The sequence below is a fragment of the Camponotus vicinus genome, unplaced genomic scaffold (assembly GCF_025532165.1).
Source record: "Camponotus vicinus isolate PSW18456_S1 unplaced genomic scaffold, iyCamVici1.0 SCAF_8, whole genome shotgun sequence".
Taxonomy (NCBI): Eukaryota; Metazoa; Arthropoda; class Insecta; order Hymenoptera; family Formicidae; genus Camponotus; species Camponotus vicinus.
Window position 1 is genome coordinate 11,717,100 of NW_028141980.1, and position 24,419 is coordinate 11,741,518.

The 24,419-nt window shown below is 39.5% G+C and overlaps 1 protein-coding gene across 4 annotated transcripts in view; it reads right to left on the minus strand.

Annotated features, from left to right (window-relative positions):
- Positions 1-423: 423 nt before the first annotated feature.
- The window catches only part of Tmtc2 (Transmembrane O-mannosyltransferase targeting cadherins 2), a 265,630-nt gene continuing 241,634 nt past the window's right edge, over positions 424-24,419 (minus strand). For 3 of the 4 annotated variants that reach the window (XM_083106345.1, XM_083106344.1, XM_083106343.1), the window contains 4 exons: positions 19,924-20,168; positions 3,288-3,428; positions 2,437-2,521; positions 424-1,046 (listed from right to left, as the gene is read on the minus strand). In XM_083106345.1, coding sequence (XP_082962471.1) covers positions 715-1,046; positions 2,437-2,521; positions 3,288-3,428; positions 19,924-20,168 — 803 coding nt within the window. In that variant the 3' untranslated portion in view covers positions 424-714. Of the gene's footprint in view, positions 1,047-2,436; positions 2,625-3,287; positions 3,429-19,923; positions 20,169-24,419 lie in introns of all 4 variants that reach the window. The other variant, XR_014440051.1, reaches the window with a different exon arrangement.

Below are 24,419 nucleotides of genomic sequence, written 5' to 3' on the forward strand. Positions count from 1 at the left end.
AATCGCCTCGAATAATGCGCCAAATCTTTTCTGATCTTCTTTTTCCTTTTGAAATGATTGATTTATAACTAGATGTAGATATAGCATAACCATACATTTCGATTTAAAATAATTATTGATTTACTCTTATCGAATCTGCGCTGAACTTACCTGCAGTTTGTATAGGAAGAGAAAGGTATTTCGCGTTATGGCAAATTTGAAGAAATCTAGTACAAATCAGAATGAATGATAGAGCTAACAAAAAAATTAATTAATTCCATATCATATATAACGACTCTCGTAATGAAATAAATATTTGAGAAATATCTCTCGCAATAAAAACCTGAAGAAGCAGTTCGAGGCAGTAGCCATCTTCTTCAACACCTCGCGCTAAACTATAGAGAGGAAAAAGGAGTCACATGTGAAATATATATCCGTCGTATATTAGAGAAAAATAAAGGAAGCTTTTTATTCTTCACATATCATAGCAGGCGATACGAGTCGGCCGCGCGTCGTCGATGTGAACGCGCGCGTCACCAACGACGCAGAGATATAAACGAATATCGGTAGGAAGATCGGGCCGGTAGGGGGTCTTGGGGTACACGGTAATGTCACAGTAAGAAGGGGTCCTCTTCCTCGTCGCGCGGCGTTGTATAATACACGCACCGTCTTCTCTCTCATCGCGTCCTCATCGTTTTCTCCTCCACCTTCTCGGTCATCCTGCATTTCTTCAGGTCACGCCAAGATCGCCGCCAGTTTGTGCAGATTCGTTATGGTCGTTGCGTCGCCCGGTTGCAATCTAAGCGCCTCCCTGTAAGCCGCGGCGGCCTGCTTGTACTTGCCGTTCAGGTGTAAGATCGCCCCGAGATTCGTGTGACTGCGGGCCTCGTGCGGCCTCAGATTGGCCGCGTGTCGATACCAGACCTCGGCCTCATCGCGACGATCGGCTTGCCGAAGAGCCGAGGCCGCCGTGACCGACAGTTCGTAGTCGGATCGCGACAGCTCGGCCGCTCGTAGCTGCTCCTCGGCAGCTTCCACCAATCGGCCCTGCGACGTCAGGAACAGCCCTGAAAATTTTGTGACCAAGCGTTGTCTTACAACACAGAAATCGGCCGTTTGAATCGTATCGTTCCGGTTAGTTAAATTACTTTTAATGGACTTGTTAGATTTAGTAATTGTATTTAATTATATGTAAAGACCTGTAAAAATGATATGTTTAAAAATAATTTATTTGATTTTTATAAATATAATAGTATGTCACTTTTTATATCTCTCAGATAAACAAAAATTTTTCGATAACTTTTTTGAGAGAATGTTTTGATTGAGGAAACTTAAAAAAAAAATGGCATGAGATTGCAGAATGCAAATATGACGAAAAAACAGTATTTTTTTCACAGTGATGTTTTTGAGGTCTTTGAAAGAAACTTAATGAAACACGAGAACAGCTTCAACTGCAAATGTAACGAAAAAGCAATATTTTTTTCACGGTGATATTCTCTCTCTTGAAACCTTTAAAAGAAATTTAATGAAATATGAGAACAGCTTTAATTAATGAGGAAATAAATATACAAAACATTTATATTGAATCTTTAAATCTTCTATAAAACGTTACACAGGGAAAAAATGTTTTATTTTAATATTAATTATAACAAACAAAAAGTAAAAAAACATCCAATTTCACAAGTTACGTTTTCTGCATTAATAATAAATGTTATATTGCATTATATTGGAAGAAAAAAAAACAACGGAGTAGAAGGTCGTCTTGATATCGCGCGCGAATTAACGCACCCGATGTTCTGAAGCGTCGCCAAGTTTCTTTCCGGAATTTCAATACCCGTCAATTTCCTTTCTCTCCCTGAGTCTCGATTCATTCCCGTGCCCTTTGGTATCCTTTTTTTCGATTAGTTGGTCCGCCTCCTTTCCTTTACTCCAGATCTACTATCATCCCGCAGGAAATATTACAGCGGTATTTATAGCGGCTCGGAGGAGGAAACGACGATCCTCTTATCTCCCCCTTCTATTAAGCGAATCCTTGGTTCTTTGATTCTTTCCCGACGCGAAGCCTCCCGCGGTCGAGGGGAGAAGCTTTGAGGACTCCTTTTCAGGACAGATTCGAGGATTGGAAATCAATTATACCATTGTTACGATAGGGCTTCGACTGTGGCGACTGGGGATACGTTCGACTGGGTGCAAAGACGGGATGCTTAAGAGAGTGTATTTCATTGCTTTAATAATGAACGAGAGTCCTCTTATCATTGACGACTACAAATACGGGCATTAGATATTTAAATTGAGTTGCGGTTCAGAAAGGAATGTCGGCTGACGCGACGGGGAGGCAGAAGGGCCAATGTTGGAAAAACGAGAGAGAGAATAGGCGAAAGCGTCTACTGTCGAATTTCGGATAACGACGACGCTCTTCCACAATCGCAATTAAAGGGGCTTTCGGTCGCGACTTACCGTAATGATGGTGCACGCTGGGGTCGTCCGGCGCCAATCTGCGGGCCCTCAGGAACCATCTTTCCGCTTCCAGAACACGGCTCGACTAAAGAGAGAGAAAGCAGAGGCGACTTGTGAGCCACCGCGAACTCGATAGCCCTGTCTGTCCCCCCTCCCCCTGGCGGTTGCTACCGGCTGAGGAGCTTGTTCTATTACATTGAACAATATTTTCGAATGTATTATATTTATTAAACTGTGCGGGCGTGTGTATGTATAAACACAAATGTGTATCTAAAAATAATGAAAAAAAAAAGGAAATTTATATGAACGTTTATGGATATATTTAAAAAATCGAAAATTTTAAAATAATTGAGTATTATCCTTCAATTTTCTCCCTGGCACTAAATATGTCACATTTTCACTGACAAATTTAATCTAATATGCAATACGTCCATTTGCAAAATCCAAATGTATCGCAGAAAAAATAAGACCTGATAAAAAAAATCAGAAAAATAGATTTATATTCAACGCTGAATTTTTCCTAAAGAAAAAACTGTATTTGGTATATTCTAAAGAAAAAAAAATTTTGCTCGTCATCCATTGTTATTTGTTGAAACCACCGGGACACAATCGATATCTGGCGCAAATGTAAATATAGTTTCGGAGATGCGCAAGAGCCGGGAGGAGCGGGGACTTTATATGCTGACCCAAATATATTTATGCGACGCGTTGTATATCGCGTATCGCTCAGTCTCATCGTTTCTCAAGTAGTAACGGTCGATATGTAGTCAGACTCGGAAAGCAGATCGCGATAAGATGAAACAGAGCGGCGACGACGGGCAATATTTAAAAGCGAAAGATCGGCCACTTACGTTCCGTGCCAAAAGTTTCCCATAAGTGATGTGGGCCGGCACGTGGTCAGGCTGGCTGGCCAAACTCGCCTGGAACCACCTCTCGGCCTCCGCGTACTGTTGCAGTCTGGACAGCGTTTCGCCTAGCAGATTATACACGCTCTGGAAAAGAAGCAGACGAAGATTCTCCTTTATGTCATCTAATCTCTTTCGCCATCATTAAAGAAGCTCAAGAATTCTTGTTAAGAATGTTCTGAATTATTATTCTCACTTTTTTCCATCTACTTGAACTCATTACATCTTCTCTTTTTTTTAAGTCGACTTCTTTTTTAACGAAAATGCAATTATATTCATTGCGTGTCCATTAACAACTTTAAATATCGTTGTAATTAACAGCGTAATCTTTTGGACAAAGATAATTTATATTTAAATAAAGAATAAGATAGCGTTATTTATTTGCACCACTGCTAAACTTAATTTAGGAAAATCCTGAAATTACTCGGTAATTTATATAATCGATAATTTATATAAAGCGTATAATAGTATAGGCTTCTAAATTTATAATATCATTATAAATTTAGAAGCCTATACTATTATACGCTTTATTTTCACAAAATTTAAGACTCAATCTCCCCCTTTTGCTTCACGCTACTTTATGCAAATATCGGTTAAAAAATATATTAAGCAGGAGCGATGCTTGAAAAATGCACGAGCACAGGACACGATACAAGCGAGAACTATATTTACGAGAAAATCACGTGTGGATCGAAGCACGAGAGTGTTCGTTAGCGTGCCGAGAGAGAATTATGCTAATAAATTCAACAACTAATAAATTTGCCGACAACTAATTCACAAAGTGTAACAAATTGCCACGATGTATGCGGACGCGTGTATATGCGTTTTAATACGCGTTACAATATAATAATAAGCTCTTAATTACCTTCAATTTAGAAAATGTGATTGCAAGCGGCAGAATGCTGAAATGTGCCACTGCTACGTAATTAATTACGCTTCAATGTGAAGGATCATTTCCGAAATTTTCATCACGAATGAATCGCGATATGATATTTTAACACGTATAATAATTAAAGAAGGAGACAGGATAATCGATATTCCGGCAGAGATTTCTCGCTTTGAAAAGTTTATCGATTTTCGAAGAATCGGCGCTAACGATTATCATTTCTTGAAAATTATAAATGTGATTGTCATTTTTCACAAATTTTAAAACTTTAATATATTTGACATCTTGGTAACTAAGCTACAAATTATATTCTTGTTAAAAAATACTAAAATAAAAATTAAAATAAAAGATGAAATTGAAAAGGAATTACAGATTGAATTAAAAGAAATAAATTATAAGAAATAAAATATTAAAGATGTTGAAATAAAAATTTGCTTGAGCGAAATGCTCAATGCTCGAAAATAATTAGAGACTTATCAGCGTTAAAAAAGAGACTCAATCTTAAATTTTATAATAAAATAGGCTTACTTCTACTTTACATTTTTTTCTGGAATACCCTTTCCGACACATACAAATACTGAAAAGTAGCAAAGTAATCGGGAGCGCGTCACGAGGCGGGTAACATCGAAAACCTTCTTCCCGGGCACACATGAGAGACCGCAGCTCGCGTCTCGAAGTTGTAGTAGGCTAAAACTTTTATGATTTTGTTCGAGGCGAGAGTCCGCGAGACGGCGTTATTGAGGAGCGAAGTCTTTCACGGATGGGGAAGACAAATGGCAAGGCGCGAACGAGAGACAGGAAAAGAACGACCTCGAATATCCCCGACTCAGTCGTCAGACTCGATTGCCTCGTGATTCAATGGATCCCGCGGTTTTCTCACCGCCGTGAAAACGTCTCGTCTGGGGAATTGTCGCTACGCGATTCCAATCGGCAACTTTACAGGAGAAAATTGGAATGTTAATTGATACTTCTATTCGAAATGTTTTATTACGCTTACATCGAAATTGCTCTGACAATTTATAGTTAAGCAAATTATTCTCGTAGATGAAAATATTTCGAATTTGAATCTTGCAGGAATTCATAATTTCAATTTTATATAAAATTGTATATATACCATAATTATATGAATATTATTTTATCGCAAAAATATTGTCACATTGTCATGAATCACAGGATGGAAAAACAATGATATTTGCTGTGGCGCGAAATACCGTAGAAGATAATGCAAAAATAAAGAAAAGAAGATCTCGATGTATATGTCAGTTTTCGCACAATTATTTCGACACAATTATATCGGACTTCACATCTCGCATGCTATTCGAAGGCGCCCTACATTTCCAGACTCGAGGATAACGTTTGCACGTATTTTTTGTCACATTTTTGTCACTCCAGCGTATGATTATGTCCGTGACGAATGTTCCCGCTTTGTGATCGCGATCATTATTTTCTTACTCATGCGGCAAAAATACGCGTCGACTTCTGAATAGGAAACGTGACGAGCGCCGCTGCATCGCGTCAAAGAATTGCGCCGGCAAAGTCGCGCGCGCGTAAAGCAACCGGCTTTCCCCGTGCGCGCTCGCATTGTTCCGGATCATTATTCACTTGGACTACTTTTCAAGGATGTTGCGCGTACTTGCTTAGGCATAATGCTCGCTCGAGCTCGCGGCACACAAAGCGACGCTTCTACCGATCGACGCGGCTTTTATGCACTCGAGATGGTTCTCACGCCTTTCTGCGCCGAGGAATAATGATCTCGGGGTCGCACATCCCATTTACTGTAATAGCGCGATATGTATGACGTATGTTTCGAGAGGATGATTATAGACTGTTTTCCCCGTAATTATCAAAGATATTAGGGAAGGTGTCAATTCTCCGAATTTTAAATTGATTTCTCTTTAGGAACGTATCGAGGCAAGAGTCTTTTTAATTTTCGATATTAAATTTTCCATTCCAAACAAGCCTCGAATCTTAAATTTCCGATAACGAAAGCCAATTAATTGAAAATAATACTTTATGCAGTTGTGCACTCATGAAACTTAATTGCAATCGTTTCGATTCGTTATGATTTTTTTTTAATTAAGGACTAATTAAGTTTGTGTATACCCCCTATTCCAATTATGCATCTCATCGTTCGGCGAACCTTCAAATTTCCTGTAATTATAAAATATCTGGCTATTGCGCGCACTCATCGCGTAATTACTTCGATGCTCTCCCATCGTGTTTACATTTATGTCGCGGTGAACGAGTATTCGACAATTTTCAGCGATTGGCCGGAATGTCTGCTTTATAGCGCGGTCCGATGAATGTTTAATCAAGCTTTGTGTGATGGGAGTCGATGGTATGCTGAACGTTTTGACTTTTCAAAAAATAATAGGATGTATTTTTTCTCGATCCTGTCATCGTCGGACCGGATGGCCGGTGTGTACATTTCCCGATCACGCAAATTAATATTGCCGGATCGATGAATAGTTAAGTGGACGTCGGAACATTGTCCCAATTGATATTAAACCGATCGGAAACGTGGCACACATTAACCGGAAACATTTAAAATCACGTTACTATTAAATCCATCCTAAATAATTACACGTCCATTCCATTACGATATGCATTCAAATGGACGATGATCAATCGATGATTAATATTTTCGAATACATCAGAGAAACGGAGAATAAATTATCATATGTATATCGTTATTTGCTATCGCATTGTTTGGTTAATCTAGGAAGTTCCTGTACAGATGATACCAAAAGCTCCTTCTATTAATGTAAAATGCTTTTATGTAAAATGCTTTTGCAAGAGAAAAGAAAAACTAAAAGTTACAATTATTTAAAATATTACTTAAATTGTTTCTTAAATCTTTTATTCTATAATTTTATATACATTACTGAAATTTTACATATTGGACATGAAATATCATTTGATAAGTACTGATTTGTTAAATCTGAGAGTTCTGAAAAGATATATAAGTTCAAGTACATATATACTCCAACAATAAAAGATGTAACACAGATTGCTTCGGGTGCGTATGCATTTTCCGGAAATTGAAAATGGGAAATTATTCAAGATTAAATTTCTGCCTCGCCGTTAGAGATTCCGTAGAATTAATACGCGAATGATTGCGCGAAGAATTTCCACGGTGCAGTACGGTTAATCCGGTCGATAATTACGTCGAATCGTACGCCGGCACGAAGTTATCTCTACCTCTAATGCGGCATATTCCAGATTCCGCCGATTGTCTATGTAAGAGAGAAAGAGAGAGAGAGAAAGGGAGAGAGATAAAGAGGGAGAATGCAGAGAGGGTGCAGGTGGCTGAGGATGTCGTCGTCGTCGCTGTCGTTGTCGACGACATCTGCATACTGCCTCTCGCAACGGGATAAACAATTAGGACAGCGCAAGCCGAACTGGGTAATTAGACTAACTGACTACGTTCGAAAGCTGGCTAAAAGGATATACGTGCGATAGACAAGAGAGCTAATCGCTAGAAATAATCGGATTAAAACGACACAAACGCGCTCTCGAACGGTTTCTATCTGTGAAAGGGTACGGAGTCTGCTCCCTTTCCTCACATCGCTCGCTCTAGCCGCAAACCAGAAGTAAGTTTGTGACACTATCGCGTATGTGATATTGGAAAATTGCCGATGAATAGCGCATATATATATATATATATATGATGATGTAGACTCGATGAAAATAAAAATTCAAAGTATTCCAGCTCTCGGGCATAAAAAATATAAAGTAATAAAGTAGAATTGGACAAATCAGGAATTGGGAACTTGTATTAGGTAGTTTTTCCGTGCGGATATTTTCAGCATTTTGTGAAGCACGTGAATCGATTCAGAACACGTGCTTGTACAAAGTCGTATAAATTAGCATCCGAGGTGAATTCTCCGGCATAGTCAAGGCACAGAAAAGTTCCTCGCGATATCCAACTTTCACGAATCTCGCATCTGTTCGGTAACTCGATAACAAACGCGCGTTTGGCGCGGAAAACTGGAATAGGGATTATTCGTCTCGCGAAGAAGATTTGACAAAGTCTTTGAATGGAACAATGAGACGGTTGATTACGTACACCGGGCAAGTGGATTAATTCTTCGTCGTAATCTTATTGTCGTCGCGATTACTTTGATATCGCGCAGCAAGAACTGTTTGATAATAAAATCGAGTGTAGTAAAATTTTAAAGATTTTATTTAAAAGGAACAAATTCTTGTTTTTAATGCACTTGGAAAAATATCAAAGTATGATGCAAGTTTTTTTAATGTATTATTAATTATTAAAATTATATAATTTTTTATTTCAATGATTTCAGTAATTAATTTAATTTAATTTTCTAATCACAATATTCTTCAAGAACATTTGAATTTTATTTTAACATAATTTTAGATAAATTTTAGATTTATAAGAAAATGAGATTAAAGAAAATGAAATGACGCGCATGAAATATCAAGATATTTGTTATTTATATAGAATGCTGTTTATGTTAAAAGGAAGATGCTTTGAAACGGCCTTTCATCACAGAATACGCAAGGATCAGTAGCAGCGATGTGATGGTCCAGTAATTTGATCGATTGCAGCTGGTGGGTTTTACCTAACCAATATTGGGCGGATTACGGTTTCATCTCATTTCGGGCTTTCACTCAATGTGGGATCCCGTCTCATTATACTATTAATGATTTTCCGATGGTTTCACAAGAGACAATGGTGTTCGCTGTATTTATACCATTGAATGACATTTTGGTAACGAGATCCTCGAATATGTGTCAATGAACATTTTATAAAACACTTATATTTTACGTATACTTTATCGTGTAGTTTTTTGACCATTTAATTCGATCACTATAGTTATAATTTAGATAATTATACTTGAATTTTACTATAATTTTAATTTGTAAAATATAATTTGCGTATTGTAAAAAATAATATGTATAATTTATTTGATGTTTTATTTATAATTTTTATTACATTACAATTCTTTCGGAAATAAATGTTAGCGAGAAGGGAAGAACTGGGGATTCCAACATTATTGGAAGAGAAATTATTCTCGAGAGTTCGAAATACATTTTTTCTTGTCTTCCCCGGATATTGTTATACGCTTTCATTGTTGTACACCAAGTCATCGTCCAATCTCGGCCATTTATCATTCTCTCATGCAGATACCGCAACGTCTATGGAAACACGCCAAGAAATTATTCCGCGATTTTTATTTTTTGCACAAGATGATTCTCACTTAGAAAAAAAAAGAGGATAGTTCGATGCCGATTTCCTCGGCGAATTTTCGGGATTAGGAGATGCGACCTTCCCGAAGCGAGATTCACGGAGGCGCCACCGCGCCGCTCTCGTAGAGTTTCATCTAACTTTCCACGGGACAACGTCGCCAACCATGCACGCCGTGGAGCGAGAAGGCAGGAGAAGAGCGAGGGGAGAACCGAGGGCCATCGTGATAAAACATCGGGAACTGGCGAAACTCCGGTGTAATCTTGCCGGCGATGTTTTACTGCGCGGGCTGGCACGTAGGGAGCCTCGGGGGTTGCACATACACATACGCACGCATACACGTACACAAACGTGTGTATGTATGTATGTTCAGGGCCACGCGGCATCGTAAAGTCCTGAGAGATATCGCGCCGGCGATTAGACCCTCGTTTTGGGAAGTAAATTTCTGCGGGTGCCGACTCCCTCTTTCCTTCGCCCCTCTAGAATCCTTTGTCCGCCCAAAAGCTTGGACCGGTTCGGGACAAGGATCGAACCCTTTTGATGCAAGATCCCCGCGTTTCTTCTCTCGCTGCTTTTGGCCACAATCTCCTGCAGCTCACCCAGTAACTATCATCAACTAATCACGAGCGCGCATGATTTATGAATCTGTCATCTACTAGTTTCGGTAAACAGTACGGTGACTTATTAAATCGAAAAAAATTTGATGCGTTGCTATATCGAACTTGTTTACAGCTTTGTCACTCAGATTCGCCGACGAAAGCGTAATATACACAGATTCATTTCATCATCTTCATTTTCGCGTAGTTTTTATCGTCCAGTGTATATTGATAGTGTAATAAGAGACTATTTTTCCAAGTATGATTTATTATATTTATATAAATAACGTTTAATTATGATTGATCAATTTTCTAATTATTATTTTTTAATTATTTAATTTACTTTTTCTTTTATATTATTCCGTAACATATTTGTCAAATCTTTATAGAGTTATTACTAGTCTGTAATTGTATAGATAATAAAATGGAGAATAAAATTGAAATATATTGTATCGTTCATAAAAATTGTCGATAACAAGGAATTAATATAACATGCATTAAATATATAATTCCATCGGATTACGTCGAACCATTGTCGAACAATGGTAACTGATTCTTCCATTGTTAGTCGAAAAAAAGCTATTTCATCAAGCACAGCTTTTCTAAAAAAAAAACTCGTCGATATGAAGGATGCTGTTGCCGTAATTGAACGATGGAATCGCAAATCGCGCGCGAATTTTTCGCGGATTCCTATAGAAAATGCGAGCGAGCGAAACATGACCCCCCCTTTCCCTTAAGATGGCACAACCACCATCCCGATCCCCGGTGCTCTCGCTTTACTTCTTTCGACTTTCTTGTTTGTTCGACTACGTACTACTATCCGAACCCCCCGGTCCCTTTGATAGCACATGGCGCAAACTTTCGGTGACTTTCCGTAGATAGGCAAGAATTGGAGAGTTTTGCTCCGGGATGGTCGGGTGCGAGTAAGTAAGTTTCCCGTCGTCTACTAGAGAACGGCTGTCGGATGGATTTGCGACACGGCGGACCGTCTTAATCAGCCGGGTTCTCTGATCGATAAGTCGCCCCGATGCTTCCCCGGGCAATGCCCGAATTAAATTTCGCCAGCTATCAACATGTAATTTATTTCAAATGCAAATCGGCGCATCAATTAAGATCGGCCTTCGAAATAGAATTAAATCCGAAACTAATAAACTCGAAATTATTTTTTAATATTTCAAAGTTTAACGTATATCCGACATCTAACATACGTAATAATAATACTTTAATTTTCACTTGTGTAAACAAATTTCCTCGTATAAAAAAAATACATCTTAATCGCGTGCATCACAATGATGCGATTTCGTAATCGCAAAATGAGATGGCATCGCGAGTCATCTTTTAAGCTTCCTCGATTCAAAAATCCTCACCGCCAGCGAGGTAATCCCATGCACGTACATCAGACCGCAGATCTCAGGGAGCAAAAAAAAAATATTAGCGTGTCGCAACATCGTGACGATATCGGGAACAAAGGGTGACGGCGAGGCGAGAGTGCTTAATTCGCGCGAGTGGCATGAGGCGGTGTACGCCCGCGGAATTCCTTCCGTCCCTTCCTCTTTTTTCCTCTCCCTTCGCCTTCTTTTTATTGCGAAGGTGCGCGCAGAAGGCCGGCGAGGAAAGAGGGCAAGGAGGTGCGGACGGACGGAGGGAGAACGATGCACAATGGGCGTTCTTCTGGAAGATTAAAGTGCAACGGCGGCACCGCGATGCGGAGCTGTGTCGGGCAGCGGCTCGCGTTAAAATTAAAATCGCGCGCAAAAAGGTAGAGAGCAAAGTACGGGAGCGGTGGATGGGAGGATTGACGAGGCGAGGGCGAGAGAGGTCCGGGGGTGTTGGCTTGTAATTTAAAAGCTTCTCGCTGTTTTTCGCATGGCCCTAAGGAAGCCATTAGGATCCCCGCGGGCGACCGGTAGGTAGGTAGATAGATAGAACGACCTGCAAAGTACATCGCCGGGAGCACACATCTCTCGCATTCAGAGGAGTCCCTCTGGTGACTTTGGAAATATTCTCGTTACTTCTTGCATTCGATTGTAAATCGACTTGCCACTTCGGAATATCAACGCGAATCGCAGAATCGAGAAAGCAAAGTTGCGATGATTATTTTGTCTCGTGCATTCCTAGTTTTTTTTAAAAAATAAGTGGGTGAAGACATTTATTTATATTTTAAAATGATGTGAAGAAAATTGTTGTAATATTACGTATTATATTAAATTCTTATGACTATCGTGAAAAATAAGAAATTTTTTTATTAGCAATATACACAGTACCGCAATTACTCAAATAAACTTTCTTTCATTTGAGATCGTAAGTCAAGCCGTAGCTCACAATAGCCTTTTAACCGTTCCAAACTGTTACTAGCAAATAATTGTCGGGACGGCTCTTTTATAGGCGTCCTTAATTCTCGTTCTGATAAGGTTAAAAGTTTCTCTTTACTTTTGACTCCTTTCCACTTATCGATCTTGCCGTCGATCGATAGCACCGAGAGCGTTAAACCGTTAAAGGAATAGCTTCGCTGCTTCGTCGGAATTACGAAGCACTATATCCTGAAAAGAACAGTTAAAACTCATCCTTAAATGTAAGAGAGTAAGGATCGAAACGTTTCATGATGACGGGAGTTGATTGATGAATTGACAATATACATATTTGCGAGAAGCGCAATACGCGGTCTTCGAGGAAAGGGCGGGTGAGAAGAGGGAGACATGTTAAGCCTGCTGCCAAGGAGCGAGGACGAAAAAACGAAAGAGGGTAGGAAGACAGAAGGGGTTGCGAAATTACCTCGAGCAGCATTGTGCGCCTGTCGGAGGGCTGCAAGTACCTAATTAGCCACTCAAACACTGCTGCACAAAGCGACCCTCTGTTATTAAAACGATATGTAAAACGAGGGTGTCTCTCCATAGAGCTTTTCTTTTTCGGACAGCTAGGTTCGTCGATCTCGCGACTCCCAACGGTGCCAGGGATTTTTCCGGGAAATTCGTCGCGCCAGGGTCTTTGTTTGCCATATCGTTATCACGACACTATTATCCCGGGCGCAGACATATTATACGTCGCGACACAATGGCAATAAAATTTAAATCATGCGTGTTAAATTTTTAACATGTTAGCTATACTTTAAACATCTTTAAAAGATTTTTTTCGTATCGAATCATAGTTAATACATACAATATAATTTCTAATATTCTATAATTTAAGTAAAAGCTTTTTGTTTTAATAAAGATATTCACCGGAGCATTAGTCATATATTAACTAGATTTTGTGATAATATTTGTTATAACTTTGGTCAACTTGTGGATTAAATCTATTAAGAGCTTGAAAATTGTTTCATTTATTATTATTACCATTAATTTCAATCGGCAATTTTAATCACAATATCTTACAGTAATATGCAAATAATAAAAGAAAACTAGAAAACGAATAAAAAGTTTTAAAAAATAAAGAGTTGTTTGATAAAACTCTAAAAAATATGTTGAATGAAAAGATTTCTGTAATCAAAGAACGCAATTGTGACGTTAAAATACGTCGTTGAAATTGTAAAGAACGTTTTCGTAAGATATTTACGTATAATATACAATTGTCGTTTGTTTGCGAATTAAATGAACTACTGTGTCTGACAGAAATCGTGCAATAATACATTTTACGTGAAATGCTGCTCAAAGCACAGGAACATTGAAAGGTTTGGTTGCGTCGGTTTGAAACGATATCGGTGTTGTTGAATTATTAAAATAGTTTACACAATTAATCGTTCAACTGATTTAGTTGTTTAATTGTTAATCACTTGACAAACTCAATCGAGATTCGATTAATTGCTGTATTTTTAATACAAAGCTCGTTTATTAAATGTGACGAGAACGATTAGGTATTGTATCTTCTTCTATCGAGAAGAGAGAATGAGAATATCAATTATTTAACACAGATTCTTTAAGTTTTAACTTCGTAAATGTTATATTTATTTAGAAATATTTTGTAAATTATTTGGAACTTATAAGCAAATAAAAATGTATGTATCAAAAATTTATACAAAGATATTTAATTTATATAATTTTACATAAGATCTGCGATAAATTTTCAATTAATACAAGTCCAGCCAGCCAACCGGTACCGGCGATTTTCCTCCGAAACTTTCCGTCCCGCTACTTATTCCGCCGGGATGAATGTGAAGTCGCAAAGTTTGTCGGTCATAATTGATGTCTCGTAAAAGGGGACCGGAACCGAATGGAAGGGGATTCGATCGAGACTAAAACCGCGATGGAAAAGTTTCGACAGGATTCCGCATCTCCACCGACGAAATCAATCGCGATTCAATCGCTTCGATATGCTGAACGCGGCATACGCGAAAACGATGGATATCCTGTGTTTGGGAAATAAATAAATGACACATATATCGCATTTTATCTCCGTCGCGGCTAACATATTTTTAGCATCGAGATATCTGGAGCGTTTGGCAAAAAAACATATAAGAAATTTAGCGGCGCGATAAGTTAAGCCATCTGATTTAACCTTCTTTCTTCCAAAACTAATGAAATTCTATAAAGTACTTATGAGATGATATATCGTAATAATTTTTTTGTTTCTCGATAAAAATATCGTTAAACTGTGACGATATCTATACTTTTTTAAAAGTAGATTCCAATATCACTGAATGTGATGAAAGACGATATGAATGACTTTGTATAAATAGCATCGCTATTGAAAAAAAATATATATTTTTTTTCGATTAAAAGTATTAATTTCATTTTTTGAAATATGTGAACTTAATGCTTAACTTAATTCGAGACTTGATGCATTTAATGAACATATAACATATTGATACATGTTTGTAATGTTTCAAGAAGAATATACTTTTTCCTGCTATTTTCCTTCTTACTCTTTGATATTTTTCCTCTCAGCATGGTTTTAATTTCTCGAAATAGAATGAGAATGATAAATCGCACAGACTTAAGAGTAACGTATTACGAGCACCGGCTAATTGCTAAGTACTAATTAATGCGGTCTTAAGCAAAGCTATAGTAATGAATTATGCTACGTCAAGGCTATTTGCAATGAGGACAAAAGAACAATAGTCGCCGGCTGTTCGCGTTTTTATCATCATCAATTGGGGTAAAATTTTCGTTTGTTGCTCGCCATTGCTTAGTTCATTGTGAAAATAATTGTGATCACGATTATTCACGATAATGATACAATTGTAATCCTATAAATATATATTATATAAATATAAGAATCTCTCGTTACTAAAGATTTCATTTTATGATTTGAAATTTGTTACGATATAAAGTGCATACTAAATATTTTCATAAGTCATTAATAAAATAGTATAATAAAATAGAAATTATGTGTATGGTGTGTATGTGTGTGTGTATTTAATAAGCACAAAATTTGTTTTCTATCACTTTCATAATATATATCCTCATAGTTCTGGCGAAATTTGAGAAACGACGATAATTTGGCGCGCGCAGCGGCTCTTTTATTAAATGATGAAATATTCCATCGACTTATGACCGAGGGATGCTTTGGAAGTTTCGCTATCTAATTCCCGCAGGCACTTCTCGACTGAGAGAAGGTTTCGGAAGGAAGTCCCGCCGAGGTCCTATCGGTGGCTAGAAGCCGCTGAAAGTTCATCGAAGTACTCAGTCGGGGATATTATAACTCGATGCGAGCGCGATGCCGGCAAAGTTCCCGAAAATCGCGGAGAAGCAATAACTCGGGATGGAAAAACGGCAGAATCGTTTCGTTTCGACGAAAGCTCTCTTCTCACGGTCGATGCCGTTCCGCCTGAGCCACCCGATATCACTTGGACGGCCAATTTAAAGTTACGATTCGCCGGCCATTTCCGTGTCCCCGGGGGATGGCGATGGTGCTGGCAGAGCTCCGATTTGAGGTGCCCGAAATGCGGTTTGACGGCTATTACCGTATCGGCTGGCTATTTTCGTTGATGGAGGACTCAACTTGCGAATTTTTAAGATACGCTTCTCATGGGTTTCTGCAAATATTCGAAATGTGACGTGTCGTATAAAGGAAACTCGCTTTTCAAAAATAACAGAATCGTGAATTCAACGTCGTGATAATTCCTTTCTTCTGAAACTCAGTTTAGTTACGAGACTATTCAGCTAAAGAATCACTTATCAATAATTTTGCTCAAAGTAGGTCAAATCGAATCTATGAAAGGGAGATATTTGTATCTCGAAAAAGCTAAAGATAAAACTAAACTCTCACAATAGCAGTGAGCAACGTAGCAACAATTTATTTTAAGTTATACATGTTGTATAAGTATATTTACTTTCATTTTTTGCAGACTAAATTTTAGAATAAAAATTATTTTTTTCAGAATTTTGTCACGATACAATTATAATTACTTAAGGAAACTTTTAGATACAAGAAAGAACAATTTTTTGAAATAATTATTTAATAGTTACATATGTGCAAACGAATATTTTGAAAAAGTATAATTATTAACATATTAGATTCTGAAATAATCACACTCTCGGTACTCACGTCGTAATAAATTTTTCTCGTTTCAAGCAAATTATGTTCCTGGAACTTTAGGAAATATACGACTTCTCAGGACGGCATTTGCGAAATACCCCTTTACGTGCATATATCCGAAACGGCGACGGTGCACTCGAAACTTTCGCGGGATAAACGACTTGTGGTGTGTTTTCATAACGATTTCCTCCTGGATCGTCTCTCCTCGACTTTTACTGCGAAAATAGTTATTCCGGAAGTGAGAGCATCGAGAAGGGAGAGGCGACTTACGTCCGACAATCGAATAAAACCGTGCCGCTGTCGATAGGGACGGAATGCAAAAAGTTTTAAAGAGAGGAATTTCAATTTGTGTAATATCAGATATTTCGGATTCTCTGCCGCCTGGCGAGAAAGAGAGATGAGGAGAAAGAGAGGTGGAAAGGAGGTTTAATCAATTAGGTGAACGCGAGACGCGACGGCGCGAATAACTGCATGGCGGGGAAAAGTTTGGCGTGGAAACGTGCCAATGCCGGCGATTCTCCTCGTCTTTTCGTTTTATCGCGATTGCCAATCATGAGGCTCGAATGGGAAATTATGTCGAGTGAATAAAGCGAAATATCGAGATGAACGCATCTAATTTCGCGCGCCGAGATAGAACCATTTCTCTCAGTCCCGTTTCTCGTTTCGCGGTCACGTTTTAAAGCGCATTATTCAATGGCATTGTGACGTTTTATATCGGAAAAATACTTTATTCAGTTCGAATGCGCGTTTTAATCGCGCGGTTAATGCATTTTCTTCCAACTTTTGTCGCGTATGCATGCGCGCAACTCATTTATTCGCGTTCACGTCGATAACTATAGACACGTTTTGCATTTGACACGTACATAGAATTCGTACTTTGACGTTCCAACTGTTACGTCACTCACGATCGACAAACATTGCTTTCACGTCAAATCGCGTTGGTAACGCGACAGCCGAAACCGTTATTATTTCGAGCCATTTTTTAAATAGCAGTTCAGTCACTCAGTTTCAATGTGTGTAATCTCAAAAATGTTCCGAAAATATCCGAAAGCTACATGTGTAAAAATTTTAAAATATAAATACATTATCTACTCTAAAACTACATATCCGATATATACACATGTACCAAATAAAATATAAATTCTTCAATTAATACAAAAAAGCAGGAATTTTATTTAGAATCTACATTTCTATTGTATATCTATTGATATATTTATTAATATATAATTGGCTTACTTGTAAAATTTGTTGTTTGAATTGAAAAAAATTTTCTATTTATTAAATCCCTCTGTGAAAAATCACTTAACCGTGTTATTCATAAAAGTTAATAAAGGTGAAAATAAAGTTCTGCGTTTACTGCTCTCGGGGGCGAAGACACGTAGACAATTTTATCTCAACGTAAAACGAGAGAGAAAGAGAGGTCCATAGCACGCCGGGTAGTCGACGTATATTCGTGGAAAAATCGTGGAACCTCGTAGGTCCGAGCTCTCGCATTTTCTTGGCGCATCTGCAGCGTCTTCGCTGTATATGCTTCCGCACATACACACACATATGCTCAGATATATGCATACGTACATATACGTACCCGCAGCAGCGCGTGAGAAGTACGGGGAGGCGAAAAATACTTTTTGAATAAATTGTCGCGTAGGAATTCCACGGTGATGCGTCGAACAGAACGCGACTGTAGCATGTAAAACGAAGAGAAAACGGGAAGAGAAAGGAAACAGGGATGGTCGATCGGTTGGTCGGTCGGTTCAGACGGGACGCCGGGGGTTGTCTCGTAACAATGTGTGTCTCGTAAAAATGCAAACTTCTCGCTTCGGCGTCGATTCCAGGCGCGAGAGGAGCTGGCCGATGCGCGATCCGAGGTTGTCGCTTCGCTTGCGTTGCGTTGAAAAAGTTGGACGTGGATTGTGAAGGCAAGAAGAAAAGAAGGACGATGGAACAAGCACGCGAGGAAGAGGGGACGAGAGAAAAGTCGGATGATGGCGGGTAAAGCTACCCTACGCGGAAGAAATTCGCGGGAAGTTCGCCCTGTGCGTCGTTGCGATGCGGGTGGTCGGGGGTGGGTTGCATCGGGAATGATGGCGAGAGGGGAGGAAAAAAGGAAAAAGGAAGGAGAAAGTAAGAGAAAGCCGGCAGCGAGTGAATGGATCGCGAGGAGCGTTTTCCTGATTTTTCAAGGGGAGAGGAGAGACCGGAAAAGCGATGCTAGGATGGTTGCCGGGAATACGATACTGTTCACGTACTCGGTGGTTCGGAAATATCGATGCTTTCAGAAAATGTCATCGTCACGCAACCTCTCTACTCTCTCTTTTCGTATCTCTTTTTTTCTTTAAAATGTATGAATACGTAAACGTTTTCATTTTCCTTGTTTTTTTTTGTAGAATGTTTTATTTAAAACAATACTAATGTCATATTGCTTTCGATCAATTTTCTATTAATTTTGAATTTCCATTAACTTTTAGTTTTAATTTCTTAATTTTTTATTGTATTATATATATATCAAAGTTAAGAATAGTATGACAACTAAATGGAATGAATCTCTATAGCTGTTCCATTATAATATAGTTTACGTAAAGTGCTCAGCATGAAAATACACTTTTCTCCTCTTTTTGATCGTCATGCTGAGCGAAAGAACAAGCAAACCAAAGAGTATATTGCTTGGCATGATGCAGACGATGATTGAGTGGAGACCGTTGAATTGCCCCGGGTGAATCGAAGGCAACAATAATCTTGGAAAGCAATTAGTAATCGAAGGGTCGGCCGACGAAAACATCAGAAATCTGTTTCGAGTTGATTACTTTCTTACGGACCGCTTTCGATGTATCGTTCGAAGCGGTTTACCGCGTCCCCGGTTTGTTAATCGACCGAGTGCAATCGACCAAGGGAGGCAGAACGATTCATGGCAATCGTTTTTGTAGTTAACTATCGCGTCTGCGAGCCAATTTATACGACGATATTTCTTGTCAAAAGATAAAATAAATGTGTATTTCAAAATCTTATTCTTCGATCAATTTTAATCAACGATTTCATTAAGTTTCTCTATAAATTCAATCCCACTTATGACATCTGATAAATGCAACTAAATTCTCAAAATTATTGGTATAATCAGATTATGTTAGTTCATACAACTTGTACCGATGTATAATCGATACGTCGACATAAATTTCATTATACTTAATTTTCGGAAAGATAGATAGGCAGAAACAGAGAGGGAAAGACAGAGAGAAAGAGAGGAAGAGAAAACGGAGGGAGAGAGAAACTGCATAAAATCGCTCGAAGCCAAACGAAGACGGGGCCTCGCAGGCACTTACCAACTATACGCGTTCTAAGTATTCATAGCTCTCTCGCGCGCGCATCAAGTTATTCTGCCTTAGTGACGTAATGAAGAGGAAGCGGTGAACTACTAACCTGAGGTGGATAGTGATCCGGCAGGGAGCGCAGGGCTTCCCTGTATGCTGACAGGGCTCTTTGTAATCTACCCTGATCGGCATACAGTGCGCCTAATTGAAGGAGGGCCTGCACCTTGGCCGCCTCGTGAGCCCTTTTGTCCTTCAGTCCGGAACCATCCAAGGATGCACCGGCGCGCAAAACCGCAGCCGCTTCCGTGCCGCGTCCGACCGAAATCAGCGCAGCCCCCAGATTTACGTAAGCCTCTGCAAAGAGAAATGATAAGGATCCTGAGCATCATAATATATTTAAAAAGAGAGAGAGAGAAAGAAAGACAGAAAGAGTGGATCGCTGACTTTCTCCCCGAGAATTTAATCTCAGATTTAACAGTGTCTTATAATGCTTTTTTTCATTATCTAAACTTACAATGTGTATTTTGAAATGTGTAAATTATATTTATATTTAAGTATTTGCTTCTCTTATGCCTGTTTCTACCAACGTCGTTTAACTTTAATCTTAGCTTAACTCATTCTTTGTCTCTTTCTAAAGGAATAATTAGAAGGAGACAAAGAGTGAGTTAAGCTAAGATTAAAGTTAAACGACGTTGGTAAAAACAGGCATTAAAGCGTTTATTTTCTAGAAAAAAAATGTAAATTTTCTGTCATTTTTTATGAATTTCTTTTAAGCTTTGTAAATGAATAAAATAAAACGTTTTCAAATTAGATGATTAGGATAAAATCTGCACTAATAATATGTACTTATAAATATATGAAAGCGAATAACGTAAAGTTGGATAAGCGACACCTGGTTAAATTATGGAGAATAATTTCATGAGCCGAAAAGATTACGTTGGAGCAAATCCTGGCCTGGCGGAAACTTTAGATGTGGCATTTCGTTTTCTCGACACCTTTATTTCTGACTTTAATTAAAAAAGTCCTTTCACGGAGAGAGGGAGACTAACTTTTCTAGGCCCTAAATTGGAATAAGCGCTTTGTCGCTCAAGTAAAATTGTCATGATCTCTGGCAAACCGCAAGGACGATAAGGGAGATTACGTAATATGGGAAGCTCTCAGCCTGAAATAAGGGGTAGCCAAGTTTTTAAACAGATTTCACCTCCACATTTAGACATTTCTTACTGCAATTCTCTCAAAAAAAGTTAAATGATAAAAATCATGTTCAATCGGACAAACCATATTCCATGTTAATAACTGTTCAAGATAATTTTATCACAATAAGAGAGCCTTCTCGCCGAAAGTTGGTTATTATACAATTCTGTTGCAGATCTTTAGAGAGGGAGGAAAAATAGAGATGAATATAAATATAGAATGCAATATAAAATAAATATAAAATAAGAAAATATATGTAATTTAACGAAAATGTCGACGAAGTCTGCGCGAGGAAGCAGTAATCCGCGTCGTCGCGTTTTATTTCGAGTCTTCGGCAATTGCTGAAAAAGAGGAAAAGCGGGGCAATGAAAAATGGCGGGCCGTAAAAAGCGGACGGTATAGCTTCGCATTTAGTCCACGCGAAAACTTATTACGCGGCACGCTCGAATACCACCTGTTACCATTTATCTCTCGAACACGCTCGCGCGTTCTTACTTCTTTCTTTGTTACGAGATAAATTTCGATCTTTTGCGCGATCGCGTCGACTTTTAAAACGACGAGGGTTGGTCGGTATGCGGATGGAAATTATCGCGCCCTTCGCGATCTGTAAAGTGAGAAACAGGCATCATTTCTCTCATTCTCCTCGCGCTCTCCTTAATCAAAGAAAAAAATAACTGCCCATCGAGCGTATCGAAATTGCAATTTCCTGACTCTCGCGCGTTTCGCGCTTCGAGAACAATAACGATAACTGTGCGCCTCGTATTATTTTGAATAAAGAACCGACCGCGGCGTCGGAGTCGAGCTCAATCCATTTTCCTCGTCGTCTCCTGCGCTCTCCAGGGATACTCTATGGAATTAGAGTGAGCCGACCGAGCTTCCTGTATCCCCGAATCAGGATGAATGCACGCGACATGAGCGCACGCGCACACGTCTCTCTCGAGCACGTCGATGTTTAACCCTTGCGTCCACCGTAGTAGCTCTCATCGCATGTATTTCAGCAGCGACGCTTTTTACTGCCGGATATTTGTAATGCAGTTTTTCTAAGTAGAACTGCAGCCACAGCTGATCGTTCTTTAGATCTCACATTTGTCTTTACAATGGAAGAAATAATCATAAAGTTAGAAATAAAAAGAAATTAGTTGAAAATCAACCAGAGATAAACAAAATTAAATGAATGAAATATATCTGTCCATTAGATTACGATTCAACTTCATCGTTAAGATTTAAAACAATCTAAAATCATATATAATAGTTACAAGAATTCATTTCTTATACAGAGAACTTTGTCGTTATCGCCATGTACGCATGAAATCATGGATTCATGATTCGACAGCATGACATCGAATCATTAATTGATGTCGCTATAAACTCCCGACGTTTTGATCGCTGCGAAGATATCCGAACGTTTGAAAAGCGATGGAAATCGACATGCAGGAGATAATTACATCGTAAAAAAGAACTGGAAGATCGCGAAATGACGACGACGTAAGACAAACTTAGTTTCCATCTCTCGTATCGAGTTTGCCGATTTTTATTTTCTTCTTCGCTCTTTCTCCGTCTTTTATTTCCAAAGGGGTATTGCGGCGCATCGTAAAAAGAACAGAAGACAGGAAAGGAAGGCGAAATAACGCGCGATAGTGGTGGCCTGCGTTTGGCAGTGAATTATACCGTCCGCCTTTTGCGGCCTGCTCTTTCCACATAATCGTACCGAGTCGAAGAGGAGAGTCAGGTGGCCCGTCGACACACCGGAAAATGTGATGGCTGGTTTGGGATAGAGGGCCGGTGTAGCTGGGGACGGAACGAGCGGGCAAAGGAGGAAAAGAGGGGGCCATAGACTCCTGTGGGGTGCTATGGCGCAGGCGGAAGAAGGATGGGCGGACGGAAACTGCTGTTTCATCTCCGACTCCGCCAACTTGGCAAGACCGCCGCTCTGTTTGCTTCCTAATTACGAAGGAAAAGGAATAAGACGCGAGACGAGAGAGGAAGAGAGAGAGGGGGGGGAGGGAGAGAAATGACGAGGGCAAGCGAAGACGGAGAGGAGCGGAGTGAATTCAACTCCACCGCTTTCGCGGAATTAAGATTCCATTGTGCAGTCGAGTTTTGTGTGTGCCTTGCAATTTTCTGGTTAACCTGACCGACTCCTGGCACGCCCGTCCGCTTTTCTCCCGCTGCATGGGCCCCGCGCGTCGTTCTGACGAAGATCGATGGCGCGCGACCGCCGCCCCCTTCGATTTATCGCCCGCGACACGCGCTGGTTTTTCCCACCGATAATTCGTTGCGGGCGCGGGATGTGTTCGGCCGCGCGGATATAGCGTCGTTGATCTTGCGAGACAAAAGCGGAGCGCCCGACGCATCGGCGGCCGATGTTATTCATAGAAGTCGCGGCTCGATTTATGCGCCGGCGAGAAGAATTAATTGCATCGGCGAACGTGAAAGCAAAGCGTTTCAATTCGACGCTACGTCGAATCGCGCGCGACGACCGATACGCGGATTTTTAATTGTTCTTCGTGATCCATTGCTGAAAATCGTGATAAAACATCTACGATAAGATAATAATATTTTGTACACTTCAGTATTTATCATCGATCATGGTTCTTTTCAATATTTCTCAACTTTGATTGTTCTTTCAAAAGATTGCAGTTTTAACAATATACTTTGAAACACGTGTTCCTGAAAATACACTGAATCGTCTTGCATCTTGGCGCGAACAACGGCGACAAAGCGTAGAGATAAACTTTCGCGGAGTGACTCGGCGAGTCCCGTTAGTTATTAAATATGGCCGTTAAGTGCTAGCTGGCGGTGCAAGCTGTTGACCGTTGAAACGTTAGTTTCAAGATTATGGGACAATTTAGCACGCGGCATGGCAATGTAATTTCGCACGCATCCGACTGTGACTCGTTGCCGGAAATGCTCTTTGCAATTGCATAGAGAGGGAAAGAAAGAGAAGGACAGATACAGATAGAGAGAGAGAGAGACAGAGGAATAGAGAAGTAGAGAGAGGGTGAGAGATACGTAGACGAGAAAATATACCTCTCATTAACGCATATACTATTAGGCCGCTCCTTTTGCGGCATGTACACACTGTTTGCGATTGCTTTTCCAGAACCGGAACTTTCCGAGTAAGCTGATCGTTAGCGGACAATTAAATTGCAACGAGCCAATGGCTGCTATTTGAACTCTTCCTATCGTCTGAAACCTCGCCTCGTTCCGGTCCGACCACCAGCGGTGGCTTATCTACTTGCGCGTCTGCACATGTCTTGCCTTATCTACTAGAAATGTTACGAAGTAATCTCGTAACATAGTTTCAGCGAAATAGCCAAATTTTCGGTCTCTAAAATAATCAATTTAATTGTAGATAGCATCATACGTATTCTTTTCAAAATATTTCAAGATTCTTTCTCGATTGAAAAA